The 25,737-nt window shown below is 45.3% G+C and overlaps 1 protein-coding gene and 1 long non-coding RNA gene across 4 annotated transcripts; both read left to right on the top strand.

The window, feature by feature from the left end:
* The first annotated feature begins 335 nt into the window (after nt 1-335).
* Nucleotides 336-16,891, top strand: LOC138101382 (uncharacterized). Of its 3 annotated transcripts, XR_011147126.1 has the most exons (6): nt 416-496; nt 3,517-3,839; nt 8,951-9,013; nt 10,659-10,778; nt 12,242-12,350; nt 15,157-16,891. It is a non-coding gene; the product is annotated as an uncharacterized lncRNA (long non-coding RNA). The 3 variants fall into 3 exon arrangements; XR_011147125.1 differs by lacking the exon at nt 3,517-3,839 and having other exon boundaries at nt 336-496; XR_011147127.1 differs by lacking the exons at nt 416-496; nt 3,517-3,839 and adding an exon at nt 1,266-2,353.
* Nucleotides 16,892-17,939: 1,048 nt separating this feature from the next.
* Nucleotides 17,940-24,972, top strand: LOC138101374 (uncharacterized). The gene is made up of 4 exons (XM_068999174.1): nt 17,940-18,013; nt 19,168-19,540; nt 21,944-22,066; nt 24,036-24,972. Exons 1-4 carry the CDS (start codon nt 17,940-17,942, stop codon nt 24,492-24,494), a joined length of 1,029 nt encoding a protein of 342 aa, XP_068855275.1. The 3' UTR covers nt 24,495-24,972.
* The last annotated feature ends 765 nt before the right edge of the window (nt 24,973-25,737 follow it).

A 25,737-nucleotide genomic window follows, 5' to 3' on the forward strand; every position in this document is an offset into this window, starting at 1 on the left:
AGGAAAGATATAGCACACATCTTGCAAAGATATGTCTTTCTTGGTTTCTAATTTCTGTTGAATTTCTCATTCCTTTATGCCTTACAGATAATTTGTTAAGAAAATTTTATGTAGAAAAATATTTTGTGCAAGTAAATATTGCCCAATTTGGAAGTAAGAAAAACCCCAGAGAACCCGAAGTTAACAGGAATTGTATTATGACTCTGGAAAGACATGCTCCAAGACTGCACTCATTTCCCTGGTACACTCCATGCTGGTTGCATGTATTTATAAAAGACACTGATGAGTCATATATAAACATTTTGATTATAAAGATTTTCTTCGTTTTCCCACAGACTTGCTGCTTTCAAACAGCTGCATCCCATTCCTGGGCTCAGCAGAGGGGCTTGATTTTCGAACCTTGCTGCCGGATGAGGAGAGGGGCCGGCTACTAGTCGGGGCAAAGGACCACATCTTCCTGCTCAACTTGGTTGATGTAAACAAAAATGTAAAAAAGGTCAGTGCCTTTTCCACGGAGTTTATCTCCTAAGTTAAATTTTGTTAAATTCTTTTTGTTTGGTTGGTTTTGTGTTTTTCTTTCTTTCTTTCTTCTCTGGGTAACTGCAGATTCGTTGTGCAATGAAATTTACCAAGATTTGATCATCTCACCTGCCGTAGTTATACAGATTATCTTTAATCAATTGAGTTTCTTGTGCTGATTGATGTCCTTTGTGACTGATGACCTGCAAGAGATCAGCTGTGTGGAAGAGCCCTGCAGTGCATGAAAATAGCATCAAAATATCAGCAGACAGGAAAAATGCAGCTCAGAGTGTTCACTTCTCAATTCCTCTGGTCATGGTTACCCTCCTCATTTCAAAGCATTTGGAAGGAAATAACTGAAGACAGCTCTTTCATTGCTTCCTGGCATCCCTGGGATTACTTTACTCTAATACTGAACAGAGCAGAGGCAATTTGGATGGTTTAAATCATAGTAAAATAAAAGTGGCAATTTTAACATTTTGGTTAATATCTAGAATGACTAGTTTTAGGAAAAGCTTCCACTGGGATCTCCTGTAGTCCCTTGCCTGTGCCCGGTGACAGTGTGTTAACTTGAGATAATAAGATGACAATTTAGCCTTCGATATTTCTAGCAGACATGGTGAACTGGAGCTTTTGTAAGCACAGTTGACTGCTATGAGTGGAAACCAGATGCTTGCAACAGGAACACATGAAAGCTGGTTTCCTGCTTGTCCCAGATAGGAAGAAAATCTGAATTCTCAGCTGTGTTTGGTATTTTCTTTAGGCACCAGAGGGTGGTTTTAAATTACTACGTACTGCTGCCAGCTCTGAAGAGGTAACTGACCCTGAATTAATGTGATTGCAGGCAGGAGCTGAACAGGTGGAAGAAGAGACTATTTTGCCCTCACGTTTGAGAGCAACGCTTGCTGTCATTGTATAGAAGAGATACAGTACCAGTCTGAATATCTTGTTCCTTATCTGGACTTCAGCAATGCTGCACATGGCAGTTTCTGTAAAACTCAGATTCTGGGTATTTCAGGAAATTTCTTCCTGGCATGCTTTATCAAGCACTTACCTTGCTTCTGTCATCTCAGTAATTGATTCAAAATCCACTACCCCTCCCAGGATATTGCATTAATAACAGCACTACTCACAACTGCAAATTTTCAGACCACAAATTGATTTTTGGTGTAGGCTTTCTGTAGAAGACAGATTTTGTTTGTGTGAAAAGCAGACTTCTGTTTCTGTGGGCTTCTGCTTGCCTCCTGAGAGATGCTGAGTGCTGTCACCTCCCATTATGTTCAGTGGGGCTTTCTGAGCCCAGACCTTTCTGGAGGTGGCAGCACTCTGTGTGAGCCACCCCTCAGTCCAAGCTGGTGACATTTTCCCTTTGGCCAAACCAGCGCTGTTCATTACGGACCTTGTGCTTTCCAAGAAGAGCAGAACACAGATGGAGCCAGGAGCACTAATGTGCAGTCAGACAGTGCCATTTGGTATAGATGTGGTAGAGAAAAGACTCACTTTGTATTGGAAAGAAAATTTGGATTTCCTAAGATGAATAGAGAATGCATGCTTACGTATCTGTGGTAACCAGAAAGGAGGGAATAAAATTCCTAACCACTTGCGTATCTGGACTAAATATGTGTGCAGGTTCAAATACTTCTTTTAGTAGTAAAATAATAGTTTAACTATTCAGATAATATTTAACTTTTCACAAAAAAGCACTGAGGCAAAATATATTTAAATGGGTAGAACTGACTGAGAAGCCTTGCAGAACGTCCTGGTGTGCTGATTTCCCAGGTCTCCATGGGCATTCAACAACTTTATAAATGTATCTTCTTGCTTAAATGCCCAGGTAACACAAGGCAATGTCACATGAGTGTTTCTCTTTAATTCCACTGTGCTTGGCTGGTTGAATCTTGCAGTGGAGGGAAGGGATGAGATGAAGGAAGTTGCGTGAGGAGCTGTGTATAAAATCTCAGCCCCTGAGGAGGAAGCTAAAGGATACTCTACAGTAGCAGTGAAGTGTCAGAAAGTAGCACTTGCCGGTGCTGTGTTTAGACTGAGCGTGGTCTGGGTTGGCACTGGGCCAGGCGGCTCACTTCCAGGCCTTCCCAGTGTGGGGAAACCACACATGTTGGGACTACAAGGGTCTGAAGTGTGTCCTTTGTACTCCTCTGGAGTACGAGTCATCTGGAAAAAATGATCTGCTTACATACAGCTACTAAAACGAGTAGAAATTGATTAGAATATTAAGTTTCTGCCGATAAATGATGTGTTCATTTGTGGACTTTGTGGAAGGAGTGTTAAAAGCACGCTGATGGGGCGAGAGAGGCATAACAGCTTTGAGACTGCAGTGCAAGATTGTGCATAGTTTGGGGTTTCCGTTCTTTAAAACAAAGCTGAACATGAACTTCTTACTTTGATAAAGCTCTCAATTTCAGATATTTGTTTTGTTAGGAGCTACTGATACCTCCAAAAGCTAAGTCAGGATCCCCAACAATTTATTCTCATGTGTAGATATAATTACTTGGCAAGATTATATTTTAGAGTCTAATGCTCTCTATTAAGACATTTCTGGCAAAGAAGGATCCAAAGCATTGTATCCTGCTCCCTTCTCTAATGTATACATATATATAATTTAATAACTTCCTTTTTAAAACCTATTAATTTACCTAAATTAGTTAATTTGACTTCCATATATTAAGTTATAGCTTTATTTCCTGGTGTATTTTTCCTGATGAAATAAATCAGTAGTTCTGCTGGAGTCAGAATTTCTTAAATCATTGTAGTTTTTATGAAATGTATTGTGTAATAGGTTGAAAATTTCCTTAGCTGGCAGCTTGAAAAAAAATCTGTCTGGTTTCCAGTGCTTGTAAACCTCATTATAAAACAACAGCAAGTACCACAGTGTAATGAGCAAGTCCTCCAGAATGACAGATGAATGCAGAAAGCGAAAGTGATTATAGTCAATAAATATATAAAATATAGCAATGGATAATCTTCTTTCTGTAACAGGGATGTATTTTCTCTGAAGTTTTCCTGTACAGAAGCCATTAGCTCCTGTTGCAGGAATGGCATTATGAAGTGTCCCTGACAAATTCTGCAAGCTATTTGCAAACTGGAAAAATTGTGATTTCTTCCTGTGAGTAAAATAAAGATGGTCAGCAAAGGAAAGTAGTTCTACTGAAGGCCTCTGTGCCATTACCACCAGAAGTGCAGTGTAAAACGGAGAGATGCTTAATAGCATGAGAGGCTGGAAAGCTGGCAAAGAAATTCTATAGGAGCACCAACCTCTGGGATCCTGCTGGAAACATGACGTCAGTACATCGAAGTTTCTTGTGAGTTTGCAAAAGCCTTTTCTATTTTACTCCTTGCGCTAAATAAATACGAAATACAAAATGTTGTCAGCTGGGTAAACAGTGGGTAAATAGCTGCAAAGCAATGGTGCCCCTTTCTGTGGCTGTGCTAACAGTGCCCGCGGGGTTACACGTCAGCGCGATCATCACGGTGTGATCTGCAGCGCGACCCGCCCAGCTCCGCAGGAATAGGAATGCTGTCAAGGCCTGACAAGCTTTTGAAAAGCTGCCAACCTGCAGGAGCTGTGGGTGCTAGAAGACACAGCCCCATGTGGGCCAAATAGATAAACATGTCAGATCCCCAGCAGCAGCTTTGGAACAAGTTGTTTTCATCTGTCCCAGCGTGCACTGGCTCAGGGTCCCAAATCATCATCTGTTGTAAGCGGCCCTTTGGGATACTTCATGCAACTTCTTTAGGAATGTTGTTGCTGTGGAACAGATCCTTGTTACGCCGATGTTTCAGATTTGATTTTTGTTCAAATCTACAATCTATTATTTATATTTATTTATTAGCAGTTTATACCCATTTCCTCTGGCTGTTGATAATTCTGGTCTTCAGAGCCCTTTGATTATTCCTGCATAATTTAACTTCTTTTGTTTTAGTGATGCTTCCCAACCTTGTGTCATCTGCAGGGGTTGTTGGAGAGTTCTGGGTTTTTACCAAAGCTACTGAAGGGTGCATGAAATAGGATGAGCTCTGACACTGTTTCTTGGGGAACTGCACGAGTAACTTTGTACCTCAAGTTCTTTACTTATCAGACCATTTTTTTTTCTTGTACTAATGCCTGTTTTTGGCAGCTGAGCTAATCAGTTTCCGTGTGACAATGTAGTGAATACTTAAATGGAGCCCTGATGAAGAGCAGCTCTACCACCTTAATGTAATTCAGCTAGGTTATTTAAGAAAAGTACAATATTAGAGTGGGATAGTGGCTGTTTACCAAGTTCTGTTGTCTTCTCTGCCACACTCCGTTTTCATTGGAAACTTGTATTATTTCTTCCCTAACTAAAAACTTGTTCTGAAACCTTAAAAACAGATGAAAAAAGACCCAGTGGGCTTCTAAATTGTTTAGATAGCTTGTGATCTTCCTCTTTTGTATTGTGACAATAGATAGCATTTTCCACTCATTTTGTAAAGTTCTGCACCATCCTAGATTTAGTAGCCTAATTAGAAGTGATTCTTGAAAAAGCTGTACTTTCACACATTTTTTTGTAATCAGATTTCACTGTTTTATCTTTGAGCACCCCTTCTCCTGAAGATTTATAATCTTAAGTGTTAGGCTAGGAACAAAATCTGATAGAGAAAGATGCATACATAAAAATGAGTAAAATACCAGTATTATTAATTCATGACAGATGGCAGCTGAAATTTGGCTCTTAGTGGTGGATCCAGATATTATTTTTATATATACATACATACATACATATATATATATATATATATATATATATATATATATAGCATTCACATACCAATTTATTTATATATAAATAATGTATTAAAAAAAATTACTTCCTTTTTCATTCCTTTCTTATAGTAAAATGCATATTTGGAGGAAGGGAAAATGTTACTTTTAGAAATTCACTGCTCCTGATCTGGAAAAGACCTCTGTGGTTTTAAATGTTTTGTTTTAATCAGAAATCAATTTCCAGCTACCCTTTAAAGTGATACCTTATCTGTCCTACACTTATGTACTGCTTAATTTTGTACTCCTGGGAGGTTTTCTTTCTCTCTGATAGAAAAGAGTTTATTAACTTCCATTTATTAGGAGAATTTAATTTCTTTCCCATTCCTAAATTTAAGAAAATATTTGAAGAATGATTTAAAATTAATGGTGAGGTTGTTTTTTTTCTTTTAATTGGGCAATAGAAGAGAAAATCTAGAAATCATGACAGTAGCTGACCTTTGGAATTTTGATATGGTTATTTTAAAAGGAAAATAAACCGAAGATTAAGAAAAGAAAAGAATCCTGTTTAAGTATACAGTTCACATATTCCAACTAGTTGCATTCTTGCCTTAAATTCAGTAACTCCACTTAGCTATTCTAAGATTTCTCCAGACATTTCAGATACATACAACTATAAAGTATATTAAGTATATAATTTGTACTGATTGTAACACAAAATTATTGTAACTTTACAAGTCAATGTTGTTGTCACCTTTAATATATAAGGCCTGGCTATCTGGGGGTTTTTTTCCATTCCTTGAGGTTTTTACTTATTGAGAAATTTGGGAATAAAAGAGAATTTGTTAATAAGATGTTACCATTGTGAATAAAGCATATAAATAGAAAAAAAAAAAAAAAAAAAAAAGACCAACTTCAAAGCTTCAAACCATTTACAAGCTAAATGATTTTAAATCTGAAAGAAACTACAGGAGCCTCCAGTCTTACTTTTTTGGCATATTGTGAAACTAAGTAACACATTGGAATAAAATATAATGGTACAATTTAATTTCACCCCCTACAGAAAAGTCAGTACACATGTATAATGTTGCTTGTGCCAGTGTTTGAGGGAACCAGGCTTGTGGCACTGTTACACAGCATGTCCTGTAATAAAAAATGAAGTTCATGCTTTTTTGCTCAGCACATCAACTCATTATTTTATGCAATTTTTATGATGCAACTCATCAAATGATGCAATTTTCTTGATCTATTACGATTTAGAACTGACAGTTTCTGGGAATCTCTCATTTCTCATATGGTAAGCTAATAAATATCACTTTTACTCCCCCATATATAATTGCAAATTGATTTTCAAGTTAGATCACTTAGCTTCACTTTTCATTGTCTAATGTGGCCTTATATAATGCTAAATACTGAGGCTGTTGAGTAACTAGAGAGTAAAACAATTGATTTTTTAAATAATAATTGTCTGTGGTCAATTATCATAGAAGGGGGGATGTGTGTATTTCAGCCTTGTAGGACAAACACTGATTCCCATGAACGAATCTGTAGAAGATTTGAGGGTAACTCAAGTCCATTAACACTTCTGAAGCCTTGAAGCAGATGTCTCTGTTTTTAACTCCTCCAGTTCTTCTGTGTAGTTGGCAAGGACAGGTGGGCATTTTCAAAAGCCTACAAAGGGACATCTTGTCTACCTCATTGGATAACTAAACTTTGGCCAAAAATCTCCCAAACCCCTTGAAGACCTCGAGGCTTTCCTGTAAGTGATTCAGGGATCTTGGGCATAAAGTTTATGTACAAGAAAACTGAGGATCAGATCTCAGACAAATCTCCGTGGCCAAATGTATTTGGAGATCCATGATCTTACGTTCCTCTATCTGTTCCTTTTCATCAGCTTTTCTTCATGGGTCGCTTTTCATCAGCTTTTCTTCTTAAACTTCTCTGTGTTGCAGTGGAGACCAGACTGGACCTACCTTCAGCCCTTCATGATGTTTCCAGTACTTTCCTCTGTGCTTCCTGGCACTGTGCTCTGTGCCATCCACACATCCCTGGGATGGCTGATTGCATTTCCATACCTGGGTGCTTTGACCAGATCTTTCCGAGAAAATGCTCTGGGAAAGCAAATTTGTGCTCCAGTGCTGCAATGCTGTTACACTGTCTTATCTCTGACTCCATGTAAATATTGTTGCAGAGGGTTAAGGTTTAAGTAACTTAAACTACATTGTCTCTGCTAAGAGGTTTTTTATCAGGAAGGTAACGGAGTTCACTTGAGAGGAAATTAATTTCCTTGCAGAAATCCAATACATCCATTTTCACTGGGAAGGAAAGAGAAAGAAGTAAAATCCAGACTGTTTCCAGATTGAGAGAAACAGTGACTGTAGGTTTTGGAAAGTGATAAAGGTACTTGAGGGAGGCCACTTGCTTTTTGCTTTCCTTACCTGTGTGGGACTGAGCCTGGGTATGTCAAGCCACTTCCAGTAAGGTGCCAACAGCTGGGTGAAGGGGAATATGACAGCAGTCAACTCCTCTTGCATGCCACTGAGTTGTGCGTCCTTCCTTGATGTTGTTTTTATTTCTAGTGCATATTATAATAATTCTTCATTCCTATACATTTGCTATTTAAGATTTTGTAAAGCATGACTGGAGACTACTATAAAGCATTTGTGACTACTAATGACCTGCTGACTGGTGCCTGGGACTTCAGGCAATTTACTAATCAATATTTGCTTAAAAAGTAGTGTGATTTGTGGTGTTTTTATTACTAGTCATGAGAAATAACAATTGCTTTTTCTTGTCAAAATTAGAAGTACAAAATATCCATATTTAACACAGTGATTCGAGAAGAATCTGTATTTAGCTTCTATTTTAAATTTAATAGAATCAGATGTACTCAATCATATCCAGTTTTGACTGCTTAATTGAAATCAGTGAGGCAGAACCTGCACTGTTGTTCACTGACATTTCTTCACCAACACAATTTGGATTACAGTAACTGATAGTATGTTGTCATCTGGATTTATCTACATCAAAACCTATTTTGTAGAATTCTGCAGGGCAGATTAAAAAAGAAAGAGAAACAGTATCAATATATACTGGCAATTATCTAAGGTCCACAGTTCTTCTCTAAACTTCTGTATCATTTTCTCAGTAAACTCAGTTAATGTTGATGTTTTTAAACCATGCACTGTTGATTCCTGCCAAATGTACTTTTTGTTCTACAAATTTCCCTTCAGCTGTCCTTAGTTTTTTGAACCTAATTATTTTCATTTGAAAATTGGCAGAAAGAGCTAAGTGTTTTTTTTATAACAGTTCTGCCAAGTCCACTGGACCAAATTCTTACAAATGTAATTTGCCTGGCTTTGCAATCAGTTTAGTTTCCAGATGATTTGGCTCATCATAACTTTGAGAGAAACACATAATGGTGACAAGGTGCCCCGGCCAGATTAACTGAATGCTTTTTAAAAGTACATGTAGCCAATGAAGAAATAAACAAGAATCAGGGGGGTTGATTTAAAGCCTCTTAACTTTTTGTAATGGGATCTTGTACTTGAAGTCATGTTCATTTCAATTTACATGCAAGGTCCTTCAACATGCATAAATCTGTTTTAACTGTTTATTCCTGGAATAATCTACAGTCACAGGACAGTGTATAATCTTCATCATCTTTGTCTTGTTTTAACTCTATTACAGATTTACTGGCCTGCAGCAAAAGAAAAGGTAGAATTATGCAAATTAGCTGGGAAAGATGCCCATGTAAGTATGATGTATGTTTTTTATTATGGCTGAGGATTATGCATATCTATGTATTTTTTATTAAATGCAAAAAATGCTTTAGTAAGCTCTTGTTACACTTCTTCTGAACTAATGTCCTAAGTGTTTTTTCTTAATTGAAAAACAAAGTTACATTTCTATTGGTTTCTAAATATTAATACTTAAAAAAATTCAATCTTGCAGGCATCAATCATGATATGTTGTTCTTTTGTGTAATAAATGCAGCTGAGAGATGAATGGCGTTTCCTCAAAAATGTATACCAGGCAGTATTTCCCTGGAATCCTCTTTTCTCACATTAAAATGCTTCTTTTTTTCTTGGGTGTATCCTGAATGTAACTTCATTATAATTCATTAAAGAAACAGTAGTAGAGCAGTGTACAAATCAACTTAATTTGCAGACAGCTGCAGTTGGGGTTTAAAAAAAAATCTCAGACTCAATGGCTTTTGCCAGAAACCACAAATCTTCTTTAGGAAGTATATTTAAGGTACATACGTGTACACAATACAACTTTTATATGTTTTGTGCAGCACAGATTACGTCATGTGTCTAGAGCCCACTCTAAATGTAAACATTTCCTGGCTGTAAAATAAAATTTCTTCCTTTTCTCTCCAAAAAAATCTCCAGCATGTCGGTTACCAAGGTATCTTCCAGCTCAAAATGCTCTCAGCTCTCTGCCTGAAGAGTTTAGCTTTTTATTCTAACTTGTTACTACCCTTACCTTTACAGCAGTCAGAACCTAAACAATGCTGAGCATTGGAAATATTCTGATACTGGTGCATGTGGAAGATTTGTGCTGGTCTATTTCTACACTAAGAGAAAAAGGAGAAGGTCCTGAGAGGGAAATAGTTGTTTCGGACTCTCACTTAGATGCAGGGTGATGGCTTGAACATATGAACAAATCCTGTGTGTTCCCTCTGAAGTATCTGTTATGTGTTTTTGTGTTCATTTCGTTCTGGGCAAGGCTAAATCAAGGCTTTTCCCCCAGCCCCATGTATCATCCTTGCAAGCATGCCTGTGCTACTTACCAACAACAACAACATGGAGCAAGCCCAGCTAGAGCCAGGATGTCCCACTGGACTCAGAAATGACCAAATAAAAGTCACCAGTAAGATGTGGTTGGTGCAGAGACAAAGCATGCCCTTGGAAGTGTGTTGAAGCCTTTCAGCCCACCGCAGTCGCTTTAATCATGTGATCTTTGGTATTAAAGCATGTGCAGTACCCTGAGCTGGGAGCAAAGGCAGGAAGACTGGTAGCCAGACAAACCCAGTGGCTCTGCGACCTCTGCCCAATTGTTGACGGGTGGTGTTTGCTACAACACTGGCTGAACAGATTCCCTCCGAACCGTGGTGTGAGCAGACAGTTTCTCGTGGCTGTAAGCATACAGCAGAATTAGGTTTGCAAGTCTGATTGATGAACTGCCTGGTAGATAGCCACTGTCAAGTTATAGTCCTAACAGGTTTGAACTACTTGTAAACAGTTTCTGCTACAGTAGTTCTGAGTTTAAATACACCAATGCTATGGCTGTAACTTATATAAGCTTATATGGCTGTAACTTATATTCTATGTATAATGTGAAAGAGAAGAATAAACATGAAAAGTAACCTTTATCTTTCTTTTCCCAACAGACAGAGTGTGCCAATTTTATCCGAGTTCTTCAGCCGTACAACTGGACCCATGTTTATGTCTGTGGCACAGGAGCATTTCACCCTCTCTGTGGATACATTGAGCTTGGAACTCACAAAGAGGTAATTTAACTTTCTCACTAGTCTGACATGTCAAGGAATAGCCCTCATCTTGTGTAGCATTCATCATAGATTGGAAAATACTATGTGAGTGTGTAAAAAATGACCTGACAGCAGCTTGCATAAATAACAGGGTAAGTGGTGGATTCTGTGGGTCAGACGGGAACTCTTGTTCTCACATTTGCTATGTGCATATCGCTTTTGAACAAAGCACTTTTCCTCAGGCTTAATACACAAAGTTCTTCAGAATGACACTTCCATGTGATTAACTAAGTGAAGAGAACATCTGACCCAGATGTCTTCCTTTCTAGTAAGTCATTTCTGCACATACTTTCCTTGCGCACACACATTCAGAGTTCAAGATGAAACTTGTGGTTCTGTCTTTAATGTACATATACCGCAGAGGGTTTCCTGTGCCTTGTGCGTGAGAGTAATAAACACTTTGAAAAGGTTCTCTAAGCCTGAGTCCAGAGACAGCATCTCAGGACTTTGCAGTGTGTTGCAGTCTGGTCACCAAGCAGGTCTTGGATGTCCTCCATCACTAGTGGCATATTCCTGAGCTGAAGTTAGCAGCTGACTGGTCTTCATTTACTGGTGACAAAGAAATCACTATCCTAAGTGGTAAATGTTTGAGACCTAACCCCCACAACAGAAGAATTTTAGTGTTGTGTCAAGCAGCCACTTAGTACACAAGTCTCTTTTGAACTCCTATATGTATCACACCTTGGCTGTATTTATCCCACTGATACTGTTCTCAGACAGTGTTGAGATGTGTGTGACCTGTCCCTCTGCTTGCCTGTGGTGCAGGCTTCCTATGCTGCTATAGAAATAGCTTTCTCTTTTCTTCAGGGCTTGGTGAAATTCTATAGGAATATAGGAAATGAGGTTTAAAGTTAATAAATGCAATAACCTGAAACAGAATAATAGAATTATAGAATGGTTTGGGTTGAAAGGGCCCTTAAAAATTATCTCGTTTCAACCTCCCTACCATGGACAGGGATGCCTTCCACTAGACCAGGTTACTCAAAGCCCCATCTAGCCTGGCCTTGAACACTTCCAGGGATGGGGCATCCACAGCTTCTTTGGGCAATCTGTGCCGGGGCCTCACCACCTTCAAAGGAAACAATTTTCTTCCTGCTATCTTATCTAAACCTACCATATTTCATTAAAAGCCAGTCCCCCTTGTTCTATCACTGACACATGGAATCGAGGGAAGGTCCTCATGGAAAAAAAAGTGATTAAGCTTGCCCAGACTGAGACCCATAATTATGTACCCCCCAATCTGTGTGTTGGATGACCAACCCAGAGGGGCTGCCTATGCAACAGAAAACTGAAGCTATGAGAGATCTACTTGGTGGTGTTCTTTCCCTAATAAACCATTAATGCTCCTGGTATTGTCTGGTATATCCTGTATAATTTGGCTTACAATGAAATAATTTGTTGGCTTCTTTGCTTTGCTACTTTAGATATTCCGGTTGAAGCAACTGAAATTTTAGATCCCTTGTATCATGCTGGTTTCTTAGCTGAATGATCAAATACACAGCTGAATGGAACAGAACAGCTCTCAGCAAGAGTGTAAGTAAGGCTCTGGTTTACCTCTGGCTCATTAGCAAGATTCCTTATTCACTCTACCATTGCCCTACTTCATTTCAACTACTTCATTTGTGAAGGTTGTTTTCACCAGACCTTATGAAATTATGGATTTGGTCTGACTGTTCAGTCCGGCAGCCAGTCTAGACAAGGGGTCTGTCTCAGTTAGACAGGACCAATTACCTTAGAAAGGAAATGGAAGAAGAATCCTGGCATCGTGTTTCCTAATCCCCTCACTGTCTCCCAGTCCTGCCTCTCCCACATTCCTCCTGCTTGCTCAGCTGCAGTGGTAGGTTGGGCAGTGTTCAGCACTGCTCCTGCCTCTTCTGACAGAGAAGCTCTTCTACAGCCTCCTACTGAGTTATCAGCCTTGAATGGCATCAGGCATATTTTCCCTTTCCTTCTTGGAGCCCCAAACACCCTTCAGCCACCATCCTTCCACCACCTCTCCATATAAATGTGACAAGGCTGGAGGGTGCTGAGGATAGGCCCAGTGATGTGAATTTGACAGGCAGTTGAAAATGTCTCCTTGTAGGAACTGAAGCCAGGAGTCCTACAGGATAAGTCAAAGCACTTTTAGTGCAGATCCATTCTCTTAGTATTTTTTCATTCTTCCGTCCCTCCCCTTTTTAATTTGGTTTTTTTTTTTCAATTTAAATCTCTGGGTTATAAGAACAGATAATGAATGTCTGGTAATTAGCAACCTCTCCAGGAAGCTGTGGGATGCTTGGGAGAGCCAGGCCCTGAGATAGCCTCACGGAGGCTGTGAAACCAGGCAGTGCTCTGCTGACCTTTGAAAGCTGCTCGTGGATCTGCACAGTGCTCTCCTGGCCAGTGCCAGAGCTGTGAAAACAGAGAGGAAAACAGTGTGGATCAGGTGACTCAAAACCACAGCAGACACTGCTTTTGAAGCAGCACAAATGCCCAACAGAATCACACAATTAAAGGGGATTAAAGTCCTTGTCTTGTTATTGCTCGAGTCGCTGCCAAAACTTCTCTTGGCTGGTGAAGAAGAGGCTTGGCCCGGTTGGTGCTGTTAGCCACAGCTCTCCAAGGGATGCTCTTTTCTTTGAAAGCTTTGCCCGAAGTGAAAGCAGGAGGTTAATTCTGTGTGAATGCTTGGTAGTGTCCATTAGTTTGTCGGGGTGAAGCCTGAAATACTTGATGTTGATCTGTAACTCCCTTGGTCCCCTGAGTATTGCTGGGCTTGCAGACAGCCTCTTCGCATGTGATAAGGCAAGGGTTCCCTGAGCAGCTCAGGGTTGCACATCCTAGAACTAAGGACAATTGGACACCAGCGTAGCATTGTAAGAAAAAAAAAAAAAAATCAGTTTAGTTCTGTCCTTGCTCTGCTCACTGTAGGAGCCTGAGAATTTGGTTTGCTGGATATTCCACAGGTTTGGGAAGGTAACGAGTTTTTTGCTGGTTGAATTCTGCTTTGTATGAGCTAGGACGGCTGGAGGAAATTGAATTTATGTTCACGGATTGGAATTGATTTTTCTTTTCTCTTAAGGAGCTTAATTATTCAATATCCTGGGCTTTTGTCTTCTGAGCCTAGAGAGTTTAGGAGGCACCTCAATAACATAGAAAGGTTTGGTCATTTATAATCTGATGTCCATTAAGGATGAATTGAATTAATGTGTTGTGAAGTCTAATCCTATGTGGCCATCTTTGGACATACTTGCTTGTCATTTGTACTCTCCAGGCGTCTTGCAAGTCAGAGGTATGGAAACAAATAATTAAAATCACTTCACCTATTTTTAATCGTTTAAACCATGGAGGTGTTTTGATTTTTTTTTTAAACTAGCTTCTAAAGTTTTTTCTCTACAATAGACATTAAATCCACATTGAATGGGTTTTTGAGTACTAGAGGGATTTTAAGTATCACAGTAGATAGGAAAGCATGGTGAATGAAAATATGTTAAAAGCCATTCTCTAGGCAATCTCCCTTCTCTTAATGGCAGGACAATTCTGAAGATCAAGTCTCTATACCTGCAGAGAGTTCACTTTACTCCTCTGAGCTATCAATTTGCCTTCAGCAGGACTCACAGTGGATTTCAGCTTAAGTGTGCTTTCAGGAAACCACTGAAAGGGGCAAGTAAAAGAGCCCTTGTTGGCAATTCTGAACTATAAGAAAGCTTCAAATGGATGCTTACAGGAATCGACTTGTTGATTACCCACTGAAAACATAGGGAATAATTTTTAAATAATTTATTTTCTTTATCTTCCTCTATGCCCTTGTTCTGTGGCCCAGGAATTAATCACACGGTATTTGGAAACGACAAGGAAAAATCTATTCTGATATCTCTTGTATCGTTAGCCTTGTTAAAAATAATAAGAGAGAGCATATGCTCTTTCATTTTAAAAGAGTCTGAACTGTGTCTGCTGTGAACATTATTCAGCAGTCCCTGGAGAAATTTCTGAGTCAGCCAGAATCCCTTCAGGGTCTCCTGTTGCAACACAGTCTATCAGCACTTTCCCAAATAGAAGCCAATGCCTTTTAAGTACAATCCAGCTTTTCACTGGAGTAGAAATGAACAATGCATCTCCTTTTTTTTGAAAATAATTGTATTTTTTTAAGATTTGTGTTTCCCTATAGAGTGACCAGGATACAGTAAAACACTGAATGAAAATATACAGATGTAAAACAGACACAGACTGTAAACATCAATGCTGCGATGACAGCTGCACGATCTAACACATCTTTACTTTGTACATTAGCAGAACAGGCTGTCTAAGTGAGTTTTTCTCTGTAGCCACACCAGGATAATGAATTTGTGTTTATTCTCAGGAAATGGTATTCCGTTTGGATACCCAGAACCTGGAGTCTGGCAGGTTGAAATGCCGTTCGATCCCCAGCAGCCGTTTGCTTCAGTGCTGGCAGGTAAGGAGCCACCAGAGCCGGGTGCTTCCCTCGGACCTGCGATGGCTCAGGATGCGAGCCCGGGGGCTCAGCAGATGTCACCGCTGGAGCTCCTCTGGCGCTGGTCGTGTTTCCAGTGCTGGTCTGTGCTCTCAGAGCTGGGGAAGCCTTCAGGCTGCAGACAGCACAGAGCTGGAAGGGCAGCCGTGCAAACAGAAGCATTAGAATGCCTGTAAAGCCTCTGTCAGCTGGACAGGAAGGCAGTTTCATCCTCACCCAGTCATTGCTCCTTTAAGAGGACAACAAAAAAACCTGCAGGGACAGGGAGTGATTGAAGCCCTTTTGGGCCTCTTTCTGCAATTATCAATATGTTCTGCCCTTTGAAGTCTGCTGACATGCACTATTTCCATAACTACGTTTCTGAGGTTTCTATTTACTCGAGTAGCCACTTCTGAAGCTGGGAGCCGAGGAACAGGACAGTGCGCTCTGCCTGCTGCGTGCATCGCAGCACTGTGTGGTCTGACATTTGGGGCCGAGGAATGTCAGCTTGAGTGATTTAAAACCACTCTAAGAGCTACTTTTGTCATGGTTTGGTTCATAGCTTTGGACAATTCTCATTTAACTTGTCTGTCAAGCATATGAATACAAGATGAGAGTGAAGCACCATGACGTTTTCATTTACAGCCAGAGAGCAGTGATGACAATGCTTTGAAGTATCGGTCACTCTGTGTTATAAAAAGAATATGACTAATGTTCAGTCTTTATTCTCAGATAATAAGATAGATGATTTGTGATTCTGACCCTACAGATGGGGCAGGACTTCCTTTATTAAAAACAATAGATTAAAGCCTGTGCTTATTCTTCTCAGAGACCCCTAGTACTCTTTAATGACTGTGAAGTCTATTTTTAAAATGGGAATCCAGAAACTTTAACTTTTTTTTTTTTTTAATGCAAGCAGTAGAACTCTGTGATTTATTGCAGCATTTCCTAATTTCAGTAGCATTCTAGTGCTTTGACTGTTCTATTAAATCTTGTGAAATGAAGAAGCTGCTCTCCTTTAGCTACCTAAGACATGAACTTTGCTACGTAACAATTTTTTGCTCTAGATAAAATTAAGGGTCAGGGTATTCTAGTATCCCTTTTTTGATTGTGCCTGGTGTCAAGTGCTTCACAATAATGTACAAGGAGCACTGTAAAGAGTTACAGGCCTGACCAGAGAATGTGTTTCTGCTCTATCTTTGGATGCTAACCTTATTCCCAAATGAACGAGGAGAGCAGTACAGTTCATGCATAAGATGCTGCCCTGGAGCTCAGGTGAGATCATTTCCCATCTCTGCCACTGATGAGCAGAGTAACCTTGGTGTGTCACTTCTCTCTGTCTACCGCCAAATGGCAGTAAAGATTACTTGTATCCTTCAGAGAACACTTTTTATTCAGTTATACATTTATGAGCTAAGTAATATCTAACTGTATTTTCACTCATATATGTAAGTTAATGCAGCTGAGTAATTTTCATTCTTTGTAGAAATAGGTCATCTGAGTACTACATGACATATCACTTCAAGTAAATCCCACAGATAAATTGGAAAAACTAGTCCTTTTGACTGAAGAATCACCTGCTGATCATCCATCCTCTATTACAAATTACCACTCACCAAAACTGTTCAGGATGTAGCAGGAACTTGGAATGAGAGATACCAAACACTGAGAGAAGTGCTGAAAGTGCCTTGTCAGCAGAGCCTAAGCAAGGATGGAGAATTTCTGTTGGCCCTTCAGATGCATCGATCACCGAGTGCCTGTCAGTTGGCAAACACCAATTACCCTGCCCATTCCTCATTATGACAAATACCTTTCAGAACGCACTGTTGCCCAATAATCTGTCTTGTTGTACAGTGATAGTTTGTAATTAAACTTCTTGTTCCCTGGAGGGCCCTAGTTTTGGCTTCCTAAGAGAGAAAGTGCCATGTGATAGATGTATCGCTTTTTTTCACTTCAGACGAATGGAACAAATGTCCAGATTTGCCCGAATGACTGCCAAAATGCAATCTTTAAAAATTCAAAACAAAACAAAAAAACTAGCAGTTTGTTTATTTGAAGGAATTCTGCCAGTATTTGGAAGCAACATAGATGCAAGAACAAATGGTTATTTAATTATTTTAAAGCACTAGTATTGTATTTATTGGCCTATTGTTTGTCCTAAATTCAGCTGTTTCCATGATGTTTAGTCTTCTTAATACAAAACGTAAATTCACAGTTAATATCCTGAGGATTTTTAAAACCCTGGGCTAGGGACGGGCACAGGGACAACGTAAGGGGGGGCTGGGCTACCGCTGGGCCCGCAGGGGCTGGAGGGGGCGGCGGGAACACCGGGGCTACCGGCGGAGCCGCCCCGCTGGGACAAGCGGTGGAGCCGCGGGCGGTGCCTGAGGGCCGGGACAGGCGGGACCTCGGGCTCAGGAGCGGCGCTGCAGCTGCGAGCGGCGCCACAGGAGCCTGGGCTTGGGGGGGGCAGGCGGCAATGGAGGGGGCGATGCTTCCAGGGGTCCCAGCCCTTCTCTTTCTTGTTTCCCCTTTGCTCCTTTCCTTGGGTCTCTGACAGCTTTAAAATTCTTATCCCTTAGACCCTATGTTTCCCACCCAGCATGAAGCGTACTTGCTTTCTTCTGCGTTAACGAGTTCTTTTGAATTTATAAATACTCGTATTAGCGGTGATGGCGCCCGCCCGCGGAGTGATCCGCCAGGAGGGACTATTTGTGATGCGGTCCTGCCCGCGGAGGGATCACCGGTGATGCGGCCCCACGCGGAGTGATCCGCCAGGAGGGACTATTTGTGATGCGATCCTGCCCGCGGAGGGATCAGCGCTGGTGCCGCTCCAACCGCGCGGCCGTGAAAAACGAGCTTCACTCTTTGTAGAATTTGAAGGAAAGTTGAAGAAAAGGGACAGTTTAATGAAAGTTTAATAAAATCAGGAGACAGCAGCAAAAACGCCGCTACGGCCGGGTGCTTCGCAGAGAGACAAAGGCGCACCTTTACAGCCAAAAGAGCCTCTTTAACACCGAGCTCCCTCTGCCGGCTCCCAATCCCAGCCCGCGCTCCCGGGCAGGGTTTCTTTCGGACCAGGGCTGCGTTTCCATCCTCCGCTCTGGGAGTCACCAGGTGCGTTAGGAACGAGCCGATCCCGCTCTCTGAGACACAAGGGCTCGCTCCAGGAGACTGTTCCTGTTCCTCTGTTCCAGCCGCTCTGCTCTCCCCAAAGCACCATTTCCTCGGAGCTCCTCTGAAACTGCATTTCAATGGACCGAGGGCTCCAGAAGCTGCAGACTCGTGCAATGGGGGTTTTTTGGGAAGCGACCTTAAGCTCTTGCAGTTCCACCTCTGTCATGAGAATTTCAGGGCTCTAAGACTCACAGAACGATTTGGGCTTGGAAGGACCTTAAAGCTCATCCAGTGCCACCGCTGCCACGGGCAGGGACACTTCCCACTGTCCCAGGCTGCTCCAGCCCCAATGTCCAGCCTGGCCCTGAGCACTGCCAGGGATCCAGGGGCAGCCACAGCTGCTCTGGGCGAACTCTGCCGGGGTCTCCCCCACCTCCCAGCCAGGAATTCCCAATTCCCAATCTCCCATCCATCGCTGCCCTCTGGCACTGGGAAGCCATTCCCTGTGTCCTGTCCCTCCGTCCCTTGGAAATCCTTTCTCTATCTTTTCCTGCGGCCCCTTCAGGCACTGGGCGGCCCCCGCTGGGTCACCCCGAAGCTGCTCCTCTGCCGGCCTGTCCCGGGGTGTCCGGTGTGTCCCTGTGTGTCCCGGTGCGTCCCGGTCTGTCCCGGGGTGTCCCGCTGTTTCCCGGTCTGTCCCGGTGTTTCCCGGTCTGTCCCGCTGTTCCCCGTGTCGCTCCGCGCGCGCTGCGCCACGTGACTCTCCCACCGCCCCGCGGGGAGGGGGGGCCTGACCCGCGCCACGCCCCCTGCGCGCGCGCTCCGCCGGGGTCACGTGGTTCCCCGCGCGTCACGTGATCGGGGCGGCGGCGGCGGCGCGGGAGCCGCCGGGAAGCGCCAGGCGGGACCGGGCCGGGATCGGGCCCAGCGCAGCCGCGGCCCTGCCCGAGCCCTGCGAGCCGCCAGCCCGCCATGGACCGCCGGGACCTTTCCGGATCGGCCGCCCGCTTGGCAGCCGCCCCCCCCTCCCTCCGCCGGGCCCGCCCCGCGCCCCCCCCGGCGCTCCGTGACTCGCCGGCGGCTCCGCGGCTCCTCCGTCGTTCGCCGGTGGCGGCAGCCAAGAGATGGTGCGGGCCCAGCGGAGCGACCAGCGCAGGTGAGCGCGGCCGGGCCTGGCCTCCCGCCGGCACCGGGGCAGCGCCGGGGCCGCGCCGTCCCCGCCCCGGGCACTCCCGGCACATCCCGGCACCCCCTGGGCGGCACCGGCGGGCCCGAGGGCGGCATCGGCCGCTCCAGGCGCAGCTCCCGCCGGGACCCGCGGCTTTCCCCGCGCTCGCGCCCCGCTGTGGGGGACACCCCGGGAGGGCGGGGGTCCCTCCCCGGGCAGCGCAACCCGGGGCATTCCCTGGAACGGGGACTCGGGGCGGGCTCGGGGCCGGCGGGGCCGCTGCGCTGCCCTCCCCGCTGATGGGTTGAATGGTGTTCCGCTCATTGGCTTTGTCAGGGCTTTGTTCCTTCCCCTTTGCTCTCCCGGTTTGCGGCCGGAGCCGCTCCGGGATGGAGCGGGCCAGCACCGGCACGGGCTGCGGGGCTCTGGGGGCGGCCGGCGGCTCTGGGCGGCTCCGCGGGGCTGCCGTGCTCGGGGAATTGGCTTCCGCCGGCTGCTGCCGAAGGTCAGCGAGGGAAGAGTCGCGGGTCCGGACACAATCCCGTCCGGACGGAGTAGGTGGCTCTTACGTAAAGCCTCATCCTTGGGGGGGGTTGTGTTGGACTTTGTAAAAGAGCAGTCGCTTAACGTTCCTGGGCTCTGGGCTGACTTTTTTCCTTTTTTGCCATTTTTCAATGAACAAACCAAAGCGAGAAAGTGTTGAGAGGTGTAAGCCGGGTATCGGTGCATTCAGTGCTGTGCCTGTGATTCTCTTCTGGAGATGAGCAAGTGGTTCACTGGATTCTGGGGGAGAACTGAGTGCTTCTGCCCAAAGCTCGCTCACAGCCTGGGCAGATGCTGTACAGTGGAAAGGGAAAAGGGGCAGGTGTGGGACCCACTGTCCCCCCGGCTCATCTCTTGCCTTATGACGGCCTTGTTTGGTCATTTTCTCAGGAGTGCCGGTGCTTTGAAGCATTCCCACGTTCCCAGTGCTGGCAGCCAGGCACCCACCTGCCCCTGTGGGACTGCCCAGGCCCTTCCTCAGTGCCACTCTTTGGAATGAGCTGGTTCTGCTGGGGCCTGTGTGTTTATTTGTCACCTGGGCTCCCTCCCAGCTACTGAACTCCTCTCAGGTGTATTCCTAGTTGCTGACATTCCTTTAAAACTACCGAATTCTTCTCTCAGGTCCCTGGCAAACGGGGCTTTGCAGCCTGGGGGAGTTATTGCAAAACGGGGTCTAGTGAAGTGCTCTGCAGGAGTGGTTGTGCACCTGAGTGGTCATTTAATTGTCTCCTCTAATGAGGGAAACGTGATTAAATGATGCCTTTTCCTGGCCTTAAAATCAAGAGTCATACACGGTTCGAAGGGGAAAAGGGATTTTACCTTGGTATTTATTTTAAGGATCCTTAGGTGCACACGTCCAGGTCATATGCATCGAGATGCACCCCGCCGAGTCTCTGTGTCCCCCCCTCTCCCCCAACATTAGGTGTAACATTATAGGTGTTACTAATTAGCATATCTATCAAAGATTCCCCAATGAGAGGCTCAAGTGAGCCCCCCTCCCCAAGGAACCTTCCCCTGGATGGTTCTATCTTGGTTTACAGAATGTGTTCTGGAGAGGACCGTGGGGTCTGGGGCACACTGATCCCTAGCTACGAAGCTTCTAAAATGTTGAGTCTCTCAGCTTGACAAACAAGTCCAAGAATGTAGGCAAAAAGCACTAGGAATACAGAATTTGTAAAAAGGTACAACAGGGGTATAAAAGAAAAGGCAAAAATCCTCATGGCACCACTAGCAATCTTGTGCCCGTTGCTGGGCAGTTTCAGCTCGTGTCTGTGCTATGTCATGGGTGTCTGTGTTCTGTAGTTTGTGTCCATCCTCTCCTGTGTCACAGGTCTTTGTTACATCTCGGTGCTTTATGGGCCTCGCTCTGGGCCGTAGCGGCAGCGGGGGTCTCTGCTCGCGTGCTTTCCCAGATCGGGCTCATTCCGGCATCTTTACAGTTTTGCTTTTGGAGACCAGGAGAAGTACACAAGATGTTCTCCTCCATCTTCCTTCTCACTTTTGGTAGTATCTTTTCTTTCATGGGCCATGGACTTCTCTATGAAGTGTATTAGACCCTCCTCACTGTGGTAGTTCCATAGGTTCCATTGCCTCAAAGCATATCGGGTCTAGAATTTATCTTCTGGAGAGTTATCTCAAGTCCTCGTGTCATCTTTGCTTCTATTTGGTGTGCTTACACTTGGAGCTGCCCTGCCCTGGCACTTAGAGTCGTGGCTGGGTCGAACAGTTGTAAAACTTTGTGGTTCATCTCTTGGCTGTGGGGTTTTGTGTAGAAAACTTATGGGCCTGGTGTATGGGGATAACTCCGAGCTGTCAGCTACTTGTAGACTGTCTCATGTTGTCTTGCAGGTCCCCGAGGCCGATTCTGATCCCTGCAGTCACCGATGCTACCGCTTTTCCCAGAATCTACCCTTCCACGTCAGGGAGCAGCAGTTGGAAGATGTGTTGAAGCGTCTTCATCGGTGGAGTGTTGTGAGTAAGGGCTGCAAGTCAGTGTGTAAGCTGAAGAAGGGTGTCTGTCTGTGAGAGTGTGTGTCTGTCTGTGTCTGCGTGTGTCAGTCTGTGAGAGCGTGTGTGACTGGTTCTAACCTTGTGTGTGGGATTTTTGCCTTCCAGTTTTTTCAACTGATTTTTAACTTTATAATAAGAAAACAGCCAGCTGTGAGGTTTTTTTTCCCCCATCTGGGTTTTGTTTTTCCTTGGTCCCGTCCTGTCTGCGAGGTGATGTTCATCGCCAAGGTTTGGGTGCAGCCAAACAAACAGCCTCCCTAACAGGGTGGAGAGTACCCAGTGGAGGTTAGGAATACAGGGAAAAGGTGCACCAGCCCTCATACCACCCCTGACAGCACCATTTTCCCCCCACCAGCAGCACAGTGCAGCAACCCTGGAACCCTCACTGCAGCAGAGCTCAGTAACCCTGGTGCTGGGATAACCCTGGAACCCTCAGAGGAGGACAAGCCCCACACCAAAAAGTTAGGGATGACAGCTGCAGGCTGGAGAGTGACAGGTACGGGTTGAGGGCTGGGGCGTGTAGAGCAGGAGTGAGGGGTTCCAGGCAGCAATAGCAGTGAGGGGTATAAAGTAGAGGGGGTTAAAGGTTAAGGGATAAAGGGACAAAAGTCAGGGCATAGGTTGGGGGGTCAGGGAATCAAAGGTGAAAGTCCAGGGGTCGAAGGTCAAGGTGGTCAATGTCAAAGCACAGAGGTCACATGTAGAAGGTTGGGGCAAAGGTCACAGGGCTCAGGGGGGTCAAAGGTCCTGGGGTCAGGTGTCATGGGTCAAAAGGCAAGGGTCAAAGGGCTCAGGTTGGGGGGGGTCAAAGGGCAGGGCTCAAGGTGTAAAGGTGGATGGTCAGGGGTCAGGGATCAAAGGTCAGGTTGTCAAGGAATGGGTCGAGGGGTCAAAGGTCAGGGGGGGTAAAAGGTCAAGGCTCAGGCTCAGGATTAGAGGTTTCAGCATGATTTTCCATGGTGGCTCCCAGTGTGGGGACACGGGGTGTGGGGTCAGTGGCGCCGGGGGCGGGCAGGAGCCCCATGGGCAGTGGCCGGCAGCGGCGGGGACGTCTCCGTCCGGGTCGCGCCCCTCCACTCCCAGCAGAAGCCCCCCTGCGCCGTGCGGTGCCCGGCCGCACTCCTTGCCCTCCCTGCCGCTGCCTTCCCGCACTCCCTGCTCCCCTCCAGCCCAGGGAAATGCAGGAAAACACAAAATCATCGAGGTGGAACAGTCACCGGAGCTGCCCGAGCCATCCCCCCGCCTGAAGGCGGCAGCTGCCCAGAGCCGGGAGCACCCAGCAGGATGCAGCTCCTCTTTCCCAGGAGCTGGAGGCAGGGTTTCCCAGGCAGGGGGAGCAGGGAGAATTTCAGCTCCCAGCAGCTCTCTGTGAGTGCTGGATGGACTCTGGGCTGAGCCAGGTGGGAGGTGTGGGTGGTGTTCATGTCCTCAGGAGCTGCTCGAATCCACCTTAAACTCCTGGAGTGGTCTGTGCTGGGAAGAACCTTACAGACCATCCTGTTCAGCCCCTTGCCATGGTCAGGGACACCTTCCTGGGGTGTCTGTGCCAGAGTGGTGGAATGGGCAGGACTTTTTCCCTGAGCCCAATCCCGGGCAATACTGGGGTTCCCATGGGAAGAAGCCTGTGAGCTGCATTTCTGGAGCTGGGAGCCTCCATGCCTGGGAGTGTTCCCAGTACCGCTCTTTGGTTTTTTCCATAACTGGGCATGATGTTTCTCCCCAGAGCAAGGTGGTTTTCCCTGGATTGTTGGGGTTACACACTGGCTGTTTGACAGCTCTGTTGTCTCTTTGTCCTGAATGGAAGAGCGAGGAACGGGAGATGCTCCCAACTGTCACAGGGATGTGGGAACAGCCCAGTTCCAGTGAGGAATGTGATGCCCAGCTTGTGGCGTGTGCCCTGAGATGGTCTTTCCTGTTGTTTTGTCCTTAGAGCCTGTTGGAGTGCTGGCCTGGATTTGGGAGGAGCCAAGTAGCCTGGAGCAGTGAGGTTTTTCCTGTCAGAAATCCATGCTGGGGATGTTTTCCCTGGCTGTCCCAAGGGGAAGGAACAGCTCTGGAGTTTTTGCAGCCACAGGCTGGGGATGCATCCCCTGAAAACCAGTTCAGGATCGTTCATCTGACTCTGTCCTTGACCTGTGGCTTCCAGGGAGCCTTCTGGTCTTCTGGATATTCCCAGGAGAGGATATTCAACCACCTGACTTTTAAGCCAGGAATTGCAAACCCAGTAAGTCAGTCACATTCTATGGGAGCTGCCCCAATGGTGGGATGGCAGAGGGCACAGCCCACGCTGCTGTTTGGGACATTCCCAGCTGGAACGGGAGCCAGCTGGGCATTTTGGAGCGCTGAGGCCACAAGGGCAGCCTTGAGTGGCATTCCCAGGCAATGCTGAGGCATCCCATGCCTGTGGCACGTGGCAACACATGCCTGATGTGGAGCAGAGAGAGGAAGGGAGAAATTCTGAGTTGATGGGAGGAATGGAATTGGGCTTTCCAGAATGGAATTGGTATAGGTGCTGATGGTATCATGGAATCATGGGGTGGCTTGGAAGGGACACAAAGACCCTCTGGGCTCTGTTTTCCCATCCCATGGCAAAGAACACGTCCAAAACTGCCTCCTCACCCTCATGGAATGGCAATGGGTGTTGGGAGCTCTGGCAGGAGCACCTGGAGACCAGGTAAGAATAGCAATGGGATTGTTTTGGCTGCTGCTGGATGTGGTTTTCTCTTTTCAGGATGTTCCTCTGATCGATGTTTTCACAGTAGCTTGCTAGGCCTCATTTGAGGATAATTCCAAGAATTTGGAAGTAGTTGGAAAAGAGTGAGGACAAAAGGTGAACCTGATCCATTTCTAGTAATTCTGAACTTCTCTTGCAGCACCATTCTGGGGGAAAGCTGGTTAAAGGATAAAGATGCAGAGGAACAAGTGTTGTCAACCCCCCTGCCTCCCTGACAGAGCAAAGCTTTCTGCAATCCCAGTAAATCTCTTGGAGAAACTGTGGGATCACAAGGTTTCCTAGGAAAGGAAAACTAAGGACAGAGATGAGGAAAGAGGCTTCCAATTAATAATGATTTGATGGAGGTAGGAATGATTCTTGTATGTTTGATGCACCCCTTTTTATTCCTGGGATAATTTTAAATGATTTCTTTAAAAACTCATTTTGATTTGGGAATTCAAATTAGAGAGGAAGCGATGCAAAATAAATGCAGGGAGAGATCACAGAATCATCCTGGAATGGCAGAATAGTTTGGGTGGGAAGGGACCTTAAGGATCACCTCATTCCATCCACAGGGTGCTCCAAGCCCCGGCCAGCCTGGCCTCAAACACTTCCAGGGATGGGGCAGCCACGATTTCCCTGGGTTTCCGAGCACAAGAGGAAATTTCCAGCAGGAAGTGAGGGGTTTCCTTTGCTCTGCCTGGCCCTAGCAGGGCTTTGGGAGGCAGAGGGTGTGGGAACAGGAGCTTTGTCCACTGCCTTGGGGGAGTCTCTGATGTCCCAAAACCCAGCCGAGCAAGTGGTTGTGGTTTAACATCCCGTTCAAAGGAGATGCCAGGCCAGGAACGGGAATGGACTGCAGAGCAGGGATGGTGCCCAGCAGAGGGGTGACCGTCCAGGGGGTCCCAGCAGTCCATCC

Source organism: Aphelocoma coerulescens, unplaced genomic scaffold, assembly GCF_041296385.1.
Source record: "Aphelocoma coerulescens isolate FSJ_1873_10779 unplaced genomic scaffold, UR_Acoe_1.0 HiC_scaffold_257, whole genome shotgun sequence".
Lineage (NCBI taxonomy): Eukaryota > Metazoa > Chordata > Aves > Passeriformes > Corvidae > Aphelocoma > Aphelocoma coerulescens.